At 37.4% G+C, this 18156-nt stretch overlaps 5 protein-coding genes across 5 annotated transcripts; 4 read left to right on the top strand and 1 right to left on the bottom strand.

Annotated features, from left to right (window-relative positions):
• Positions 1 to 1187: 1187 nt before the first annotated feature.
• On the top strand, positions 1188 to 3072 carry LOC110765543 (WAT1-related protein At3g30340-like). Its single transcript, XM_021968681.2, has 6 exons — positions 1188 to 1400; positions 1641 to 1703; positions 1825 to 1941; positions 2042 to 2459; positions 2574 to 2725; positions 2826 to 3072. Exons 1-6 carry the CDS (start codon positions 1219 to 1221, stop codon positions 2968 to 2970), a joined length of 1077 nt encoding a protein of 358 aa, XP_021824373.1. The 5' UTR covers positions 1188 to 1218; the 3' UTR covers positions 2971 to 3072.
• A 1232-nt stretch (positions 3073 to 4304) lies between these two features.
• Positions 4305 to 7318, top strand: MEE49 (Ribosomal RNA processing Brix domain protein). Its single transcript, XM_021968679.2, has 11 exons — positions 4305 to 4639; positions 4729 to 4809; positions 4949 to 5044; positions 5129 to 5212; positions 5301 to 5370; positions 5551 to 5633; positions 5898 to 5977; positions 6213 to 6311; positions 6422 to 6530; positions 6855 to 6944; positions 7072 to 7318. Exons 1-11 carry the CDS (start codon positions 4424 to 4426, stop codon positions 7108 to 7110), a joined length of 1047 nt encoding a protein of 348 aa, XP_021824371.1. The 5' UTR covers positions 4305 to 4423; the 3' UTR covers positions 7111 to 7318.
• LOC110765542 (uncharacterized) lies at positions 7288 to 8711 on the bottom strand. Its single transcript, XM_088249532.1, has one exon. The coding sequence runs from the start codon at positions 8293 to 8295 to the stop codon at positions 7321 to 7323; it is 975 nt and encodes a 324-aa protein (XP_088105658.1). The 5' UTR covers positions 8296 to 8711; the 3' UTR covers positions 7288 to 7320.
• Positions 8712 to 10622: 1911 nt separating this feature from the next.
• LOC110765536 (putative calcium-binding protein At1g02270) lies at positions 10623 to 14230 on the top strand. Its single transcript, XM_021968674.2, has 11 exons — positions 10623 to 10950; positions 11048 to 11236; positions 11332 to 11436; positions 11580 to 11685; positions 12298 to 12518; positions 12618 to 12694; positions 12808 to 12916; positions 13019 to 13144; positions 13409 to 13492; positions 13568 to 13675; positions 13819 to 14230. Exons 1-11 carry the CDS (start codon positions 10948 to 10950, stop codon positions 14044 to 14046), a joined length of 1356 nt encoding a protein of 451 aa, XP_021824366.1. The 5' UTR covers positions 10623 to 10947; the 3' UTR covers positions 14047 to 14230.
• Positions 14231 to 15101: 871 nt separating this feature from the next.
• Positions 15102 to 17361, top strand: LOC148296959 (uncharacterized). Its single transcript, XM_021968662.2, has 5 exons — positions 15102 to 15511; positions 15629 to 15900; positions 16137 to 16262; positions 16441 to 16641; positions 16920 to 17361. The coding sequence occupies exons 1-5, from the start codon at positions 15322 to 15324 to the stop codon at positions 17238 to 17240; spliced, it is 1110 nt and encodes a 369-aa protein (XP_021824354.2). The 5' UTR covers positions 15102 to 15321; the 3' UTR covers positions 17241 to 17361.
• The last annotated feature ends 795 nt before the right edge of the window (positions 17362 to 18156 follow it).

The following is an 18156-nucleotide window of genomic DNA, read 5'->3' as shown; positions in this document are numbered from 1 at the left end:
TCACTACATAGTTTCACATAGTGCATATGAAGTGCTAATATAAATCTTCCCATCATCTCAATGTGAATGAAGGTCTCCATGTACATTGCATAGAAAGATGCTGACACTCATTAGTATATATAAAATATATGTCCAATTTCATCATGTGTTTGGTCATGACGTGTCTACAAACATCAGCTGCATATATACATGAAAATTTTCATCCAAGTTGGTAACAAATTAACTCGTCGTTGCACTTTGCTAGCAAGAAAGAACCATTAGCTTTACATTTGCTTACATCTTTCTTCTTTTTTTTCTCAAAGATTTGACATATTGTTCTGCTAGACAATGCCACAGCAATGAATAATACAGTTTTCTTCCAAATCTTGCACTAATACATACTGTTCAAAAGGGCAGTATTAGATACCATCTTCAACAAATCAGTGCCATCATGTCTGTCTGCCAGTGCCAACCTTTTGAAGATGCTTATTATATCGTGCATATTTCTTATGACTTCATTTTAATGGAGGGATTTGATAATAAAGTTAAATTTGGTACAAAAGTAAGAACAATACGAGATCGAATGCATTTGAAATAATTAGATGCAGTACATTTGAAATGAATACATGTAAAAAATCATTTGAGTCCATTTATTTTCTTCCTTCATTTCCTGTCTAGATTCTTTAACACATGGATTGTTATATTCTAAAGAAAGAATTTTACGTTATTATAACGCCATCTAAATTAACATATTTGGATTTCCTCGGTCCAAATGGAGCCTAATATTTTTTTTTGGACGAAATAAGCTTTCATTGAAAAGGAGAAGAACAAACAGACAGTCACTTATAGAGCATTAGAAACTCAGGGAAAAAAACTAAACTCGCAGAGTCTAGAAACGCAATTCTAGAATTGATTATTTATCTGAGGTCATAGATAGTGATGCACTAATAGACTAGTAGGATTGCTTGGTAATTGATTCTGTACTTAACTTTATGACAAAATTCCATTTGAAGGACAGCTAAAAGGGGTGAAGAAACTATAATATAAAAAAAGCAAGTTGGTTGCATCAACTACTGTTCAAATGATGCCTAGAATTTAACCCTGTCTATCCCCAAATATGGGAGGGTGGTCTGCTCGGCCTATATATATATATATATATATATATATATATATATATATATATGTTTTGGATCACAATAATCAGAAAGAAGTGAGAGGGCAGGCTCACAAACAGTTAAGATGAATTGCTGTGAACAATGGAAGCCTATTGTTGCCATGTTGGTCATAAACTTTGCCTTGGCTATGGTTAATGTACTTCTGAAGAAGACTTTGGATCAAGGATTGAACCATTTGATTATTGTTACTTACCGACAGTCGATTTCTGCTGTTTTCTTGGCACCTATTGCCTTCTTTTGGGAAAGGTAAGACCTATATTTACTTTGCTCAATTCCTCATCGCGATTGATTCGGCTCAGAAATTTTTGTGGAACTATTAAGAGTAATGTTACATGTATCATATCATATATATTTGTTGATCATATTGTTTGTATAGATACAACTTATGACTTTTGGGTTCATCTCATTTCTGCGAAAGACGTAGTCGGTAAATATGGTGTAAATAGTTTCGTTCGACTACCTAAGGTGTAGTTAGAATTCTTGCAGGAAAAGCAGACCGGCGCTTACATCTCGAATCATATGCCAACTTTTCTTCAGTGCTCTTATTGGGTTAGTAATGGCATTGCCAATTGATAAGGTTCCTCTGATTTTATTTTATTTTATCTCATTTTTCATTTGATGTTGTCATATAATGCATTGAGAATCCTTGGCAAATACTTACGTCCTTCAGGGTAACATTCACACAATACTTATTTCTTATTGGACTTCAATACACCTCTGCTACATATTCCTGTGCCTTCATCAACATGGTGCCTGTTTTCACCTTCCTATTGGCTCTACCATTTGGGTAAAGTACAAACAACAAGAGAATTACTATATAAATTACTGACTTAAACCACAATTACTGCAATTAACTTCATTATAATTGGCTTTAATTAACTTTCCAGGCTAGAGAAAGTGAACATAAAGAGCAAGGGTGGCATAGCCAAAATCCTGGGTGCGCTGATATGCATTGCTGGAGCTTTGTCATTGACATTGTACAAAGGAATGCCACTAACAAACCCTAATTCACAAGACACAACTCAAATGCAAAACCATGCCAATAACATGACTTCAGCTAAGAAGACAGAGAGGTGGGCAGTTGGTTCAGTGCTTTTGGGGGCAGGCTGCCTCTTGTGGTCTTCATGGTTCCTCATACAAACAAAAGTTGGCAAGAGCTACCCTTTTCAATACTCCAGCACCGCTATCTTGTCGTTTTTCGGTGCCATTCAGGCAGCCATCTTGTACCTTATCACTGAGAGGAACCTCACCATGTCAATGTGGGCTATGAAGGGAAAGTTGGAGATCTTAAGTGTCACATATGCTGTGAGTATTTTCTTTCTTCTGCATCTCTTGCCCAGTCTTCACCCTTCAAATTTTGCCTAGCTAGCACATGTGTTCGATTCGATTCGATTTGATTTTTGTGTGTGTTCGACACAGGGAGCAGTTGGATCAGGGTTGTGCTATGTAGGGATGTCATGGTGTGTGAAGCAAAAGGGTGCACTATTCACAGCAGCATTTACACCCAGCATTCAGATATTTGTGGCTCTGGTGGACTTCTCTTTCTTTCATGAACAAATTTATCTTGGAAGGTTGACTCAATTATATATATTTTGGATGCAAAACATATTATTTTTACTGTCATGAGATTATATTTCTCTGTTGCTAATTAATAATTAACCTATTGAACAGTGTGGTGGGATCTGTCCTGGTCATAATTGGCATGTACATTTTACTGTGGGGTAAAAGCAATGATCCAAAGTTATTTGTTATCAAGCATACACAAGCAGCTGAAGATGAAGATGCAGAATGTGGTCCAATGCCACAAAACAAATAACTTTCTGTAATTTTGTATTTTAACTTGTTACCATAGTGATCAGCTCAATGTTGGAAGACTAACACCAATTCAAATAAGACAGTAGAATTTGCAACCTCTAAACCGTCTGGCTTTAATATTCTGGTAATCCATAAGCTGGGTTGCCCTTTGGTAAAGAATAATTCTAGGTAGTGGGGGATATTCAAGATTATTAGCACAAGAGGTCATGGTGTAAAAGTGGAGGCACAGGCACATGCACAGCACGGCGGCAATCCTTAGGCGACACCCGTGGACAAAAACCAAAGGGAAAAAAGTGGTCAAATTGAAACCACAAGGATCTTATTGTTTTTTTTTGTGGTAAAAGTAATAAATCATAAGGATCAAAATGACTTTTTCCCTTATTTATTTATTAATCCTAACTCATGCCATTTATTTATTTTTATTCTTAAAAACCTAAGCCAAAATCGCGTCGTTTTGAGGCAGATTATTTTTAAAAAAATTGACTAGGCCAAAACAATGTCGTTTTATCTAAGAAGAAACACGCAGCTGCTGAATAGATGGTGCCTTCAAAGGGTAGCACCAGCCACAAAACTTGACCTCCACAACCATTTTCATGGCTTATAAGGGGTCACTTGACCGGGAAGGCTATAATGAGGAGTTTAAAGTGAGGAGGCTATTTGAGAATGTCAATCTCACCATTAGCAAATATAAAGAAATTATGGGACTTAAATATTTTAAATGTTTTGATGGTGAGAATTGGCCTCCTTAAATAACCTTCTCACTTTAAACTCCTCATTATAACTTTTCCCATCGTTTCAATCATGATGAATCTGATTACAGGGAGGCCACATTTTTAAGAGTCCTCAATCAATATTTTCATCTGGTTTGGACTCTAGTGGGGCTTTTGATCCTTAAAGAATGATGTTGGATCTGTATTCTTGTTATTTTTGGGCTGCAACCACATTACAAAATAGATGGTTTTAATTTCCTTATTGGGTTAAAACTAAAAGTTGTGGGCCGGACCTTAAGCTCATATCTTCATAAAATATAGTCAGAAAATTAAATATTTTCCAAATTCTACAAATGATTTTATTTAGTCAGAATTTATTTTCAGTCACATATTGATTTTATTTTTTTTCATTAAAAAAAAAAAAGAAACACACACAAAATAGAAAAAGACGTGAAGAAAATGAAATCTCAAAAAAAGTGAGGGTATCAAAATTCACACAAAAGGTTGGAATTATTATTTTATAATTCAGGACATAATAATTCCAGCCTTGAGCAAAATAAAATAAAATAAAATCCAGCAGGAAAAAAACACCAAAAAGTAAAGTAAAATAAAATAAAAGAGGGAAATAACTAGATAAACCCTAGTGGCTACTACTGTGGCCGAACAAAAACCCTAACGTGAGGTAGAGGAAGGTGATCTGAGTCTGAGCAAGGTGTGCTATCAATCAATAGAGCAATTGGGAAAATGGGGGCCAATGATAAGAGGAAGCGAAGCGAAAGTGAAGGAGGAGATGAACAACCAATGGAGAAGAAGAGGGAGATTCTGCCCTCAATGATAAAGAACAAGGAGAAGAGGTCGGCGATCCACGCCAAGCTCAAGCAACAGAAGAAACTCGAGAAGCGCAAGAAGGCCAAGGCTCGCGACGCCGCCGAGAAGCGCGCTCTGGAGCTCGGCGAGGAGGTAATTTTGAATTTTGAATTGGTATTTTAATGATTGATTTTTAGTTTTGGTTTATATAGCTAATTGCTGTTGCTAATTGCACTCTGTAGCTTCCGGCGAAGAAGATCCCTAAGACGATTGAGAACACCAGGGAATTCGATGAGACTGTTTGTAAGCCCGATGACGAAGAGGTTTCTCTCTCGTGCTTGGCTTTTTGCTTGTCTTTTATTGCCTTGCAATGTAGCAAATCTGAAAGTGATGTTCTTTATGCATGAAAAATAAAATGATGGTTTGCTTAATTTCAGATTTTTGTATTGTGTTCAATCGCAGCTGTTTGCTGGAAATGATGCCGATGAATTTAGTTCGATTTTAAAGCGCGAAAGGACCCCAAAAATATTAATCACTACTTGCCGTTTCCATTCTTCTGTATGTACTGTCCTCCATGCCCACTTTTTTGCTAATTTGTGTAGGTTATCTTTGGTTTATGGTTTTTGTGTTTTGGGTTTGCAGAGGGGGCCTGATTTAATAAAGGAACTACTTTCAGTGATCCCAAATGCACACTACTATAAAAGAGGAACCTATGACTTGAAAAAGGTGCTCTCTTTAATTAAAAATTCCCCTTTCCAACATAAAAAACATGAAATTCAAACAATTTATATATGTATGTTTCTATCTTTTGCAGATTGTAGAATTTGCAAATAAGAAGGACTTCACATCTATAATTGTTGTTCACACCAATCGCAGGGAACCAGGTTGGTCCTATCTCTTTCTGGAGGTTTCTATAGAATCTTTCTGTCAATACTTGCTCTCGCAGGCTTTTATTCTGATGATAAACTTTTAGGTTGTTGGTGAAGTCACTGAAGCGTTATCTTCTGCTTCTCTTGTTTTGTTGTGAATTTATTTAACTGTCAGCTATTGTAATAATTTTGTAGATGCTTTTGTAATAATTGGCTTACCTACTGGACCTACTGCCCATTTCAAGCTCTCAAATCTTGTTTTACGCAAGGATATCAAGGTTGGTCACATTCCGTTTTTTGTATCAAGACAAAACTAGTGGTTGACACTGTTGTTGCACATACTGCTGAAGGGTGTTTAACTTCTCTCTTTTCACCAATGGAGAGTAAAAAGTGGATACATATTAGAAACTTGTAAACACTCGAACAATACATCCTACAGTTTGTCTAGTCTCCTTGGATTTTCATTCAACTACAGTATTACATAGTGTGTACATATATGAGTTTTTGTTTTGTTTCTTATTCTTTATTTGAAATACCTGCAGAATCATGGAAATCCAACCAGTCATGAGCCCGAGCTTGTATTAAACAATTTTACAACACGCCTTGGTCATCGTATTGGAAGGTTGGGTCCTTTATCTTGTTTAAAATGTTCTCCCAAACTATATGCATTGCATTTTAGCACTTTTAGGTTGGCGCACTCTTCATCATACGTGGTCTAAATTGAAATGAGTGCAACGTACTATTCTATTTTTTTCCCTGTACAATTAGCTTTAATAGCTGTTTGATATCTAAATAAGAATGGTATTAATCCCCCTCTCCCCTTCTAATGGTTTTCATTGTTGATCCATTTTCTTCAGATCAATACAGTCACTTTTCCCACAAGAACCAAACTTTCCTGGTCGGCGAGTTGTAACTTTCCACAACCAGCGAGATTTTATATTTTTCCGGCATCATCGGTGTGCTTCTTTGGCATTTTTAAGTTGTTGCAATGAGAAAATATTTTACTATTTATTTTTTCTAAAGCTTCTCTTTTGCTAATGAATACATTGCATTGCCATGTGTTCAGGTATATTTTTGAAGCGAAAGAGACTAAACAGACTGAGTCAAAAGGTAAAAAGACCAAGGATGCCAAGGGTGAGAGTGAACCTCAAGGGAAAGTAATTGCCCGTCTTCAGGTTGGTGCCAATCAGTTTATCTTTTCTCCCCTCTCACTTCTTTTTATATATCTTGATCTGTTTGGCCCAAGCCTCACTCCACTACTTGAAATATCTTTATGCTTTGTTGGTCCTTCACTGTGACTGGTGTGGTTCACAAATGGAAATAGGAAGGCAGAGTACTGACACATGGCCTTCGTAGGATGCAGTTTACTAGGATGAAATCATGGATTTAAAAGTTGTCTTTATATACTCTCAGAAACAGTTATAAATGTCAGTTATATATGTACCTTGTCAAAAACATATATGGTTTGCCATCACACTGTTTCCATCTTAAACACACAGGAGTGTGGCCCTCGTTTCACCCTTAAACTACTCAGTCTGCAGCATGGGACCTTTGATACTAAAGGCGGGGAATATGAGTGGGTTCACAAGGTAGTCCACTTATCAATTAATTTGTTTCAGTATATTGACTTCATGTTTTTTATCTTAAGAAAGTATTCGATAATATCTCTTACTCATAGTTGGATGTATATTTTTCCCCTACTCATTTGATTTACAGCCGGAAATGGACACTAGCAGGAGGAGGTTTTTTTTATGACTTGCTTTGGAATATTGCTCAAGTTTATCGTTGCTGGAATGCAATCTCTGTCTAATAGTTGCTACCCCGAGGCCAGTAGTAAATCAGCCTGGAACATTTTTTGTATTTTAAGATCAATTTTGTGCTGCTCAATTCCTATGACTCGCAGTAAATTCTGTATCGAATGTTGGAAAAAGATTAGTAATTGGTGGAAACTCATATTTCTTCTTATCATTTTCTCATTTCTACCTTGCTTGTGTTGCAAACAACTGCTGTTCTACATTTATACACAGAATGTAGTTGTGTGATGTGAGTGCATGCTTCTCTGATTACATAAAGGCAAATCAAAACAAGTATACCTCCAAAAGCAGCAACTCGCAACACCAATCTCTCTGGTGGGTTGTTTGTGGTTAGATAAGCACAATCTATGATTATCAAAATCCAGCTTGAGCTCCCGAGCAAAGACCTAATCAGCATGAACTTTCCTCTTTTTGTTCCCCTGAGTCGGCATATAATCCTCCAACACAGGGTGCCCACAACCAAAAAAGTGGTCAATGACCATCCCCTGTAGGATATTAATGTTCCTCCCACAATCAAAACCTCTTTACGACACACACAAGATGCACACTCACCTGAAAAAGTTGATGAGACTAGAGCATCAAAACCAGTATAGTAGGGTAAGATGACAGAATCCAAGTATACGCTTGCATGCAAAATTCCAGAGATGGTTGATGTCTCAAAAAGCACATACTTGATGTCTGTTTCTGCTCCATTGTCGAAGGTTAGAGCAGATATCAGAACCAGCAGGAGGATTGCTGGACCGGTGCATGAGAGAGGAAAGGCAGAGTTTATCCGGTGGCCCTTGGCTAAGGCCAAGATGATCAGTGGAAGAGCAATTGGACCGGAAGGTAGCAAATACCTTTTTGACTGACTAAAACTTTGACCTCTACCTGATATGTGTATCACCATAAAGACCAGGGTTGCCAAGTATGAAGCTGCTGCAAAGAAAAGAAGCAGAAAATCCACAGCAGGCGAGTAGTTTCCTGGGTAAACACTGTCACAGAAGTAGTGGTAAGGGCAATTGATCGGATCCAAGGTTTCCTCCACCTGCCATCTTGTACATTTGAGAAATGTTAACCGGATATCTTCCACGGTCCATTCGGGTTGCCATGCTGCATATTCAGGTCGTAAGACGTTCCAATTCATTGCAGTTTTAGCCTTTTGAAACTCTGTTTCTTCCTGCGCCCCTTTGTTTCACAAACAAACATCTATATATATGTGTATATATCTCCCAGGACATGAATGTTGGGTTTTGCTCTAAAAAAATTGAAACTTGGCTTATTTGTTAGTTGAGATGTTTCTGCTAAAGGTGAACCGGATGAAGAAAGATCAACCAACTATTCTTGTGTTTCCTCATCCGTACATGGCTATTGGGTTTATTTTATTGTAAGGGAAACCATTTATATTAAGAAAAATGTAGCCAGAGGTTATTTTCATAAATGGTGTTGTTATAGCCAATATGGTCTAGCCCAATGAAAAAAGGTTTTGACTTGCAGTCTAGTGGTTTTAGGTTCGAATCCCCATGACATATTGGTAGTGTGTGTGTGTGAGAAACCTCCTCCTCTTGTAATTTAGATTATCGCTTGTATTAAAAAAAAATGGTGTTGCTATTAGTTTGACAACTTAAGCTTTCTCCAATGTGCTTTGCTTGAGAAATACTATATTGGGATTTTATTTTCTTGGTACTTATTATGTTGTTAAAAAAAAAAAAAAATCGACTTATGATGTTGTGATTTTTTTATAGTTACTAAAGAAAAGTAAGTATAAAAAAAAAGGTTGGGATTGATAGAAAATGGCCTCAAAATTGAAGATATATTTTGTAATGAGAAGTGAATTTCGTGGCAAGGTCAAGTGGGTGTGTAGGTAAAATCGAGCAGGAATAAGGGAGGGTGACTGGTTGAGGCAACTTGCTTCCAAAGGGAATGTGCCTGTTGGGTTTGGTAGGTGATTGCAAATTGGCAACTAAATATTGGTGATGGATTAGCAAAGTAGTAGGAGGGGGTGGAGTTTTTTGTTTTGTTTTATTTTTAATTTTTTGGGTTTAATTTGGTTCTAAGCAAAAGGTTTTAAAACACAAAGTTATTAGAATTTGAACCCCAGCTGAGTCTATAAATATATAGAAAAGAGGGTGAGGGTGCGTATTTGTTAAGATGCTGACGAATGCTACTATGGAATAGTTTATAACAAGCTTTGGTGAAGGCCTGCAACTTTTGTGAATTATATTTATATCAGCTTTGGATATGATCTAAGAAGTTTCTGTTCTACCTTGTTATTATTATCACTCACTCTATATATGTGCTATATTAGAAAAACCTTAAGTACAACGTTCGAAGTCTGGCCTTTATGCTTGAATTGTCGACTAATTGATAGTCTAGTGATACTTCTCGTTTTAATGTTAGAAGGGATTACAAGTTCGAGTGTTCTTACTAATGACGAATGAGACTATGATTTATGGACTATAGAGTGATCCTATTGGCCAACTATAGAGCACACAGATTTGATGTAGACTATAGAGTGATCCTTTAGAACACAATATAAGTCGACGATTGAATCCTATCTTAATCCTATCTTCTTTTTTACTTTTTCTCGTTATGGCATGGCAAGAAAAAGAATCTCAGTTCTCCCATTCGTTGTATAAAGATTGCCGCTGTGCAAAAATGGGACATCTGGCTTGGTCCTTGGAGGAGATGTTATTAAAGTAATGCAAGTGGTTTAAGTTTAAGCAAGTCCATTTGATAAAGAAAAAGATTGAAAGAAAGCTGACGGCCCGACAAACAGACAGCAACACGGACACGCTTTCTTCTCAACTTTTGCGCGTTCACTCTTCTTTTTATGTATCCGTACATATAAAGATGCATTTTTTTAAGCTTTCGGTACAAAGATTTCTGTGACACTGAGCGATATATTTTTGTTGCTTGTGCCCCACTCATGGGTTCGATTCAATGTCATGTGACAACTTGATACGCAAAGTATTTGTAATTTCCCACCGTGTTCAAATCCAACATTGCGATTTGTAATTTCTTATATAAATTTATATTGATGGCAACTGACAATTGAGTGCCACATATGAGTCTTTCGACTTGAGATTGTAAGTTTGTCCTGGCGTTGATAATGAGAGTAGTTAATTTCCCTCTAAATTTTTCTTTATTAAAAAAGATTTGTAATTTAAATTATTTATCGCATTTATTAATGCATCCGAAATTTTAGGTTGGATTCCCATTATTGCTTGTGTCCATCGAAAAGACACACAATGGTCCAATTGCTAATTGGGATTTTTGGTTACACAGTCACACTTGCGTCAGAAATTCTCAGAATGAGTAAGCTGGGATCCATTGTTCAAGCAGAAGTAAATGCTAGTTAATGGTGGAGTACGGTACAAATATTGCAAAGCAAATGGTTGTTTTCATTATATAAAGTGATAAAATTGAGGAATGGTTTATAATAAGATTGCAATTATTTTACAGCACAATGTCTAGCTGTACAGCCTCCGCATATTCTCGTTTAAAGATAGAAGCAGAACCTTCGGTTTTGGCCCCCACCACCGCCGCTGGTTTCATTTTCTATCCTCAACACGGACGACAAAACCATCGAACTTTATTCATCACGCGTCTGCTATAAGTAACGGTACATGGCAATCTAGAGCACTGCTTTTCGATCTCAGACTGCAACTACAAACTTAGGAAAGATTGGAATTTGGAAGCAAACCCATCACCCGCTTTTATAATCTTGTTTAAAATCTACTCCAAATTTAGCAACTTTTGCATCAACAACAGTAACAGTGGCAAGGATTTTTTTAACATGGTATGTCAATGTTAAACCTCTCTTTCTCTCTCTCTCTGGCTAGATTGGATTTGGTTTCCAGGAAAGTTATTGGGTACTGAAAATTTGAGAATTTCAGGTTGCGGGTTCTAATGCTGCGAAGCTCAATCTTAGAGAAAGTGAGAGCCTTTCAAGAAGCTATAGTAGCGGCTGTGTATCAGTTTCGTCAATGACAGAGCCAAATCCAGAGACTTTGACAGGGTCTTGCTTAGTTTCGTGCACCACTTTCAATATTTTGGCTCCCATTTACAAAAGACTCGATCAACAGGTCTTATTCTATCCCATTTTTGCTTTTAACTCTGCCAAGTTTCTTACTTTATTTGATTTTGTATACTCAATTTCTTTGTGGTGTGTGTGAGACAGAATCAAGGCCTTCGTGAGAGCGAGTTCAGAGCATTCTGGGTGGCCAGGAACCAGAGGATTTTGGATTGGTTGCTCTATGAATCTTCTGCAATTATATGTCTCCAGGTGATACTTGCGAACCGTTTTGCTTTTGTTTGCTGAATTTCTGTCTAGACTTGTATCTGTGAACAAAGTGAACTTCTTTAAGGTTTAAAGGGCATGGCCCTTTCAGACTGTTTGTGCTGACTATCCCCGCTTTGCAAAATTAGGAGTTTTGGGTTGGAAATGAAGAATTTGTGAATATGTACCTGGAGAGGCTTGGGGATGCAGGCTATAGTACCTTCAAGCTTGCGCGAACGAACAACCGTGGAGATGGTATATTTCTATCTTTAATCGATCCCTTAATGTCAGTTTTATCACATTGGACTTATCTGACATCATTCAATTTTAGTTAAATCTCATTATCTCATTGTTTCATAGGTAAAATTCGTGGTTGTGTTCATATTCGTATGTTAATCCCAACTTCAATATTAGACAGATGCTGAATAACTTGAAAGTTCTGACAAAATTTTTACATTTTTCTGCACACATTTAGTTTAATGTGATTGGTTGAACATTCATGTTTCATGCATCAGCGTGCTTTTTCACAACACTTTCCATTTGGATTGCGTTTTTCTTTCATATGTTTTTTCCCCAGCACAATTTTCTCCCGTACCCCTCTATGTTGTCAGAAGTCAAAGATATAGGAGTTATTCTGCCTTTGGTTCGCTATAAATATCAGCTGGATTTTATCTTTAGCCTAGCAATTCCGAAGGAGTTGTGCCTTACTTGCAGACTGGTCTTTAAGTTTAGTATCAGTTATATGGGTTTCTAATATTACTGTTATCAAATTTGTTTATAGCTCAGAAATAATGTCATGATTGAAATGAACGTTTAAAGTACTACTCCATGTTCTATGGCTTGACTTATTGTATCTTCTCTATACAGGTTTGCTCACTGCTGTGCGAAGAGACTGCTTTAGGGTTCTAAACTATCGAGAGTTGCACTTTAATGATTTTGGAGACCGTGTTGCTCAGTTGTTACATGTTCAGTTAGCTGCCCCCTTTTCACAAAACCAGAAAGGCAATGTTCAGCAAGAAATGCTAATTGTGAATACGCACTTGTTATTTCCTCACGATTCCAGTCTCTCTATAGTAAGATTGCATCAGGTATTCAAAATTTCCATGAAGTTCAACTTTTGTGCATATCATGGTGTATAGCTGCACTAGGAATCACACTAACCTTCATATCTTGTAACTTTTGAATAGGTTTACAAAATTTTGCAATTTGTGGAATCTTATCAGAATGAAAACAAACTAAACCCCATGCCCATCATACTCTGTGGGTGAGTCTCCTGTCTTGTCTTTCTTAGTTAATTAATGTTCCATGACAAAAGATTTCTTTTGTGTAGAATGCTCATTCTTATATTTGTATTCTTTTGCGTAATGCTCGCTGCAGTGACTGGAATGGAAGTAAGCGTGGCCATGTGTACAAATTCCTTAGATCTCAGGGGTTTGTATCAACATATGATACTGCTCATCAATATACTGATGCAGATGCTCACAAGGTAGGTGGTTTTTGGATTTCAATTTTTAAGTCAGTGATTTACTTGGCTGCCACAATGCTCATCAGTTGTATTAACTGAATATTTGTATTTTATATCCTACAGTGGGTTAGCCACCGCAATCATAGGGGAAACATCTGTGGTGTCGACTTCATTTGGCTTTGTAATCCCAATAATTCACGTAAACCACTAAAGACTAGTTGGTGTGAAGCTGTTTTTGGTATATTAAGGGTGAGCAATTCATTGATCATTTTCTATATTAGTTCCTTTAAAATCATCCATTCACCTTTTCTCTACCTACTTCTAATTCCTTGCCACAAAAAGGAGAGAACTCGTAGTTCATGTAAGATATATAGTGCATATAAACTCTGTTTGAAAAACTTCAAAAATGATGCATTCTATATTATAGTGCATGCAAGCTCTGGTTAATTGTGTGGACAGTTTCCACATCCTATGCTGATTATCTTTTTCTTTTTTTCCTTGTGGGGTTTCCAGCGCCAGCTCCGAAAAGCTTCAATGGCTGAAAATGATGCATTTGCCTTTTTGAAGGGTGATAGCCGTGGTGAAGCACTCCATCAGGTTCGTTCTATTAGCCAATAAACTAAATAAAGTTCAAATGGAAAGATAAGACTTTCTCATTTAGGCATTTTGCAGGTTAATTTAATTGGTCATCCTTCGGGACTGGGTTTCCAGGAGACAAGGGATCTCTGGATCCAAGCAGATGTTGATGCAAACGGTGTTCTTGATTATGAAGAATTTAAGGTACCTTGCATGCATAAATTGTGGGATATTGTTTTCATATATTTTCAGTTTTGAACTTGCATTAGCATTGCCCTCTTATGTGATAGTCATTCCAAAGTACTATTATTAACATCTTGTTGTGCCTAAAACCATTGACATTGCAGAATAGGATCTGGATATCTACAGTGTCAGAGGAAAAGGAAAACCTTAAGGGAAGTAGAGAGGAGTCCATACGAGGCACACAGGACGCCCTTGGATTCAACGTGAAGAACGCAGTTCTGTACCCACGTGAGGCGGAGAAGGGAATATGGCCTGAAGATTATACTCTTTCTGATCATGCCCGACTCTCCGTTGTACTCTCGCCAGAAAGGATGTGGTGTTCTCAGTCATAAACCATACTTAAATTGTTGATAAACATATAGTAGAGCAGAGAGGAAAATTGCATATCTGTAGGGAATGTGTATAGCCAACAGAGAAACGTCCCTTCTGGGCTACTTGTGTTTGTGAATTCAATTTTCTGGAAGTATGGCCTGGGAAAGAGAGAAAATAGCAATTTAGATTTGGGAATTTTCTGTATGATATTCTTCATTCTCGCAACTGTTTCTTGCCAGCCTTAGCCAAATTTTTCAGGCAAGTAGCTGGAACATGCGTGCTGCTGTCAGCTGTAGCGTGTTATGATTACCAGAAACAACTGGATTTTTGAAATCCTAAGTATGACTTGATGATGTGATTAGCTTTTGACTTGTCGCTTCAAAATCATAGCAAGAGACAGGACAAAAACTAATAGCAGCATAGGGAGGAACTATGGTAAATAACAGGCAATCGTTTGTAGAAGATCAGAAGGGATGTGTATGCTGGATGATACATTGCAAGTACTTAATCAAGAAGAAACTTATCCACAATCAAATAAAAAATGCAGGCTCATGTCTGCTTCTTTTCTGCCGAAGAACAGTCTAAATTTGACCGTGGTTGCATCAAAGAATCATGCAATCTAGGAAGATTAGGTACGCCAATCCTAGTTTTAGTAAAATCATAGAGCATTTTCTAATTAAATTGCTCATTTAAATAGAATCCACCTAGAAAATGGTCTCATATTTCAATAAAAGATGTGATTAATAAAGAAATATATATATATATATATATATATATATATATATATATATATATATATATATATTGGCATAGAAAGAGATACAAAACTAAGGGTTTCACGATCACATCATTACATAATGTTACTAGGTTTAATTTGGATGATCGACAAGATTATTAAATGATGGACTGACGTCATACGTACAAGATTGTTGTATTATACATACATAACATGAGTGTATTTAGTAGCATCAATGTCACCGTCATACTAAAGAATTGCTCGTGAGCGGGAGTGAGTGGGTGGGCTCCACCATATACCACGACAAAAATTCCAAAGACATGTAAGCCGCAGAGGCAAAGCAGTACGCAGGGGAAGCCAAAGACTTGGAAGTCAATTCCGTACTGTTCTGTTGTTTTTAATCATTAGAAAAGAAGAACCAACGCATTAATCTCAAAAACCCAGCGTTCCAATTTCCCAATTGCCTCTCACAACTCAACACTTGACAGAAACATATAGATAGTTGAATTAATCAAATCAACAAATTGTAACATTCTCTCTTCATATAGGACAGACAGAGATGATCAGCTTCAGCAGAGCAGCAGCAGAAGGAGGTGACTTGACGCTGCCAGTGGGGTTCAGATTTCGTCCCACAGATGAAGAGCTGGTGGACTACTATTTGAAGAATAAGGTGCAGGGCATGGATTTCCATGCGGAAGGCATCATTGATGAAATTGATATCCTCAAGTTCGAGCCATGGGATTTAGTTGGTAATTATCAACAATATCAGTTCTTCAATTTTCTTACTTCACTTGTTGTAATTTGCATTTGAATCAGTCTCAAACTCAATTGGGTCCGATCCAAATGTTGTGTTTTATGCTATGCAGCGAAATCGTTGATGAAGCCGGACGATGAGAGCGGGTTCTTCTTCAGTCAACCAGAGTACACCCCAAAAAAAAAGACCAAGAGGACCACAGAGGTAGGCTTTTGGAAGATAACAGGCAGAGAACATGACATCAGGACTCGAGACAGGAGAAGAACCGTCATCGGCAAAAAGAGGATTCTGACCTTTTACATAGGTCAAGTTCGCAATTCCGACAAGACCAACTGGGTCATGCATGAGTATTATATCCCTAAAGCCCATCCTAATGCCAACCAGGTAATCATTCTCTTTCTTTTTTGTACAATATGATATACATGTTGTGCTATAGAAATTTAGCTTCGAAATCAACAGATGGCTCGAAATTGAGACCCCTACCTGCGAGCCAAATTGGTTTGTTATGTAAATATGCAAAAAACTTAGAGATGTCGGCTTGCGTTAGAAGTTACCTCATTTGATTTTCTATTGCCTCTGCTTTCATTACATAATTGGTTTTCCAACTTAATTATATGCAGAGGGACTTCGTTCTCTGTCACTTGAAGAATAATGTGAAAAATGCTGATGTTGCAACAACCTGTGATGAAGGTGAAACTCACAATGCATCTGATGTCGAATATCAACCAGTAAATGACATGAATATGGTGAGACTCTAATTTCCTGAAAAAGAGACATTCAATAAACCAACCCTTGCTGCAAAGGGCGTGTAGAGTGTTCACTCTGCACACGAGGGTCCTTGGTTTGATTTTCCCCTCCCCAAATTCACTATATATATTAGATGAAAAAATAATAACCAACACTTATTTATTGTTCCAAATGCAGGAAGATACTCGGCCACCAGAAAATGGGGACTATTTTGAGCGGGCAAGGGATCTTTTGCTTGCAAATTCCCTTAGTAATAATGATCACAATGCGTTTCCACCTGAATTTTCAGCTAATGACCAGGAGTTCCTAAGAACGCTTATTGTTGAACCACAATTTAGAGTAACCAGTGACACAGACAGGGAACCAGTCCATCACCGGGTAAAAAGATGCTCTCGATTCGCTCCAATAGCTAGTGAACCACTCTACTTTTTTCTGTAGGAAAATATGACAAGGAACCTCTGTAGTAATGTGAATAATATGCCTGTCATTCACATTATTACAGTCCTTTCTAATGACACTTTTCCTATAGAAACTTAAAATCAAAATTTTGTAATGTGCTGATAGTTTGCACAGGTCAAACACTCAAAACTTTGCTTCATTTTTTGTCAGTATAGGCTTTGGAAACTTGCTCATTTTTTGGGACATATTTCTTTCAGGTCCAGAGTTTACAAATGCGTTGTGAACCACAAATACTTTATAAACTACAATGTGGTTCGAGCCAGTCCAGACGAGATACAGATGTTATACTTCATAACCAGTTATCCAGACAGGCTTCTTCCTCTGTCAATGTAGCATCCAAACCCCAGACTGAAGTTCAATTACAGTCTGGTACATATCAAAGAGAACAAAGACCACAACAGCAATCAGGTCCCATCAATGTCCTTAGGGATACTTTTGCTGACGAATATTATGTTAGGGAGATACTTCTTATTCTATTAGGATTTTTATTTATTTCCATTTGTATAGATATTATGTAATTAGGATTTCACTTATTTACTAGTTTAACCCTAATAGGGTTATAACCTTGTATTATAAATACCTCCTTTCGGAGAATGAAATATATCTGAAAATATTCTACCATATTGTTTGACTTGGCATCAGAGCTGACTTTCTGGTGACCTGTGTGTGTTGTGCCCACCTGTGTTCTACTGTGTGCCCTAATTTCTTTTAGGGTTCTTGTGCCCGTGCCTGTGCTGTGTTTGTCGTATCTGCTTCGTGTTGTGTTTTTTCCGCTGCCATCATGGGTGATGATTCCAAAGTTGTGGTTGGTACTAGTGCGTCTACACCAAAGGAGGACCGTCCCTTGCGTGATTACTCTACCCCAATTACTTCTGACAAATTGGATGGCTCCAATTATGCCTCTTGGTCTCATGGTGCGCGTATTACGATTACTAGTCGTCGTTAGGCCTGGGCTCGGGTTGGATTGGTTTGGGTTTGGGCCCAACCCGAACACCGAACCGAAACTTTCGGTGTGCTCTTTTTCCAACCCGAACCCGAACCACATAAGTGAAAAACCGAACACTTCAGGTAACCAAACCTTATGGTTCGGTTTGGTTTGGTTTGGGGGAAATGGGCAATTTTGTTAACTTCAAATTTTGCCCATTTCTTTCAGCACAAAACATGATATTTTACTCAAACCTGAGCAACTAAAAATCATATTTAAGCACATTCCATCTATCTCATACATAGAAAAGCTGGCCATCCATTCATCCTCCAAAATATCCATCATCAAATAAAAGGTTCAATCCCATTATAGAGCATCAATATCTTCATGCAATATTCATGCCATTCATCTAGTTCCCATCCATTATGGCAGATACAAATTAAAGGCAAAAACATGAGCAGTCAACCCCAATTTAGATTCCAAACCAAACAAAAGGGTAGTTTAATATG

The sequence above is a fragment of the Prunus avium genome, chromosome 2, assembly GCF_965620075.1.
Source record: "Prunus avium chromosome 2, drPruAviu1.hap1.1, whole genome shotgun sequence".
Lineage (NCBI taxonomy): Eukaryota > Viridiplantae > Streptophyta > Magnoliopsida > Rosales > Rosaceae > Prunus > Prunus avium.
Note: the sequence above shows the minus strand (reverse complement) of the source record. Positions and strands in the feature narration are given on the sequence as shown.

Excerpts from the sequence above, each read along its gene's own strand:
- LOC110765543 (XM_021968681.2), top strand. The coding sequence starts at position 1,219 with ATGAATTGCTGTGAACAATGGAAGCCTATTGTTGCCATGTTGGTCATA. Across the intron at positions 1,704-1,824 it reads TTCTTCAGTGCTCTTATTGG|GGTAACATTCACACAATACT; the intron begins GTTAGTAATGGC and ends TACGTCCTTCAG. Across the intron at positions 2,460-2,573 it reads TCTTAAGTGTCACATATGCT|GGAGCAGTTGGATCAGGGTT; the intron begins GTGAGTATTTTC and ends TGTTCGACACAG.
- LOC110765542 (XM_088249532.1), bottom strand. The coding sequence starts at position 8,295 with ATGAATTGGAACGTCTTACGACCTGAATATGCAGCATGGCAACCCGAA.
- LOC110765536 (XM_021968674.2), top strand. Across the intron at positions 11,237-11,331 it reads ACAAAAGACTCGATCAACAG|AATCAAGGCCTTCGTGAGAG; the intron begins GTCTTATTCTAT and ends TGTGTGAGACAG. Across the intron at positions 12,695-12,807 it reads ATGCCCATCATACTCTGTGG|TGACTGGAATGGAAGTAAGC; the intron begins GTGAGTCTCCTG and ends TGCTCGCTGCAG.
- MEE49 (XM_021968679.2), top strand. The coding sequence starts at position 4,424 with ATGGGGGCCAATGATAAGAGGAAGCGAAGCGAAAGTGAAGGAGGAGAT. Across the intron at positions 4,640-4,728 it reads CTCTGGAGCTCGGCGAGGAG|CTTCCGGCGAAGAAGATCCC; the intron begins GTAATTTTGAAT and ends TGCACTCTGTAG. Across the intron at positions 5,371-5,550 it reads CACCAATCGCAGGGAACCAG|ATGCTTTTGTAATAATTGGC; the intron begins GTTGGTCCTATC and ends ATAATTTTGTAG.
- LOC148296959 (XM_021968662.2), top strand. The coding sequence starts at position 15,322 with ATGATCAGCTTCAGCAGAGCAGCAGCAGAAGGAGGTGACTTGACGCTG. Across the intron at positions 15,512-15,628 it reads CGAGCCATGGGATTTAGTTG|CGAAATCGTTGATGAAGCCG; the intron begins GTAATTATCAAC and ends TATGCTATGCAG. Across the intron at positions 16,263-16,440 it reads CAGTAAATGACATGAATATG|GAAGATACTCGGCCACCAGA; the intron begins GTGAGACTCTAA and ends TTCCAAATGCAG.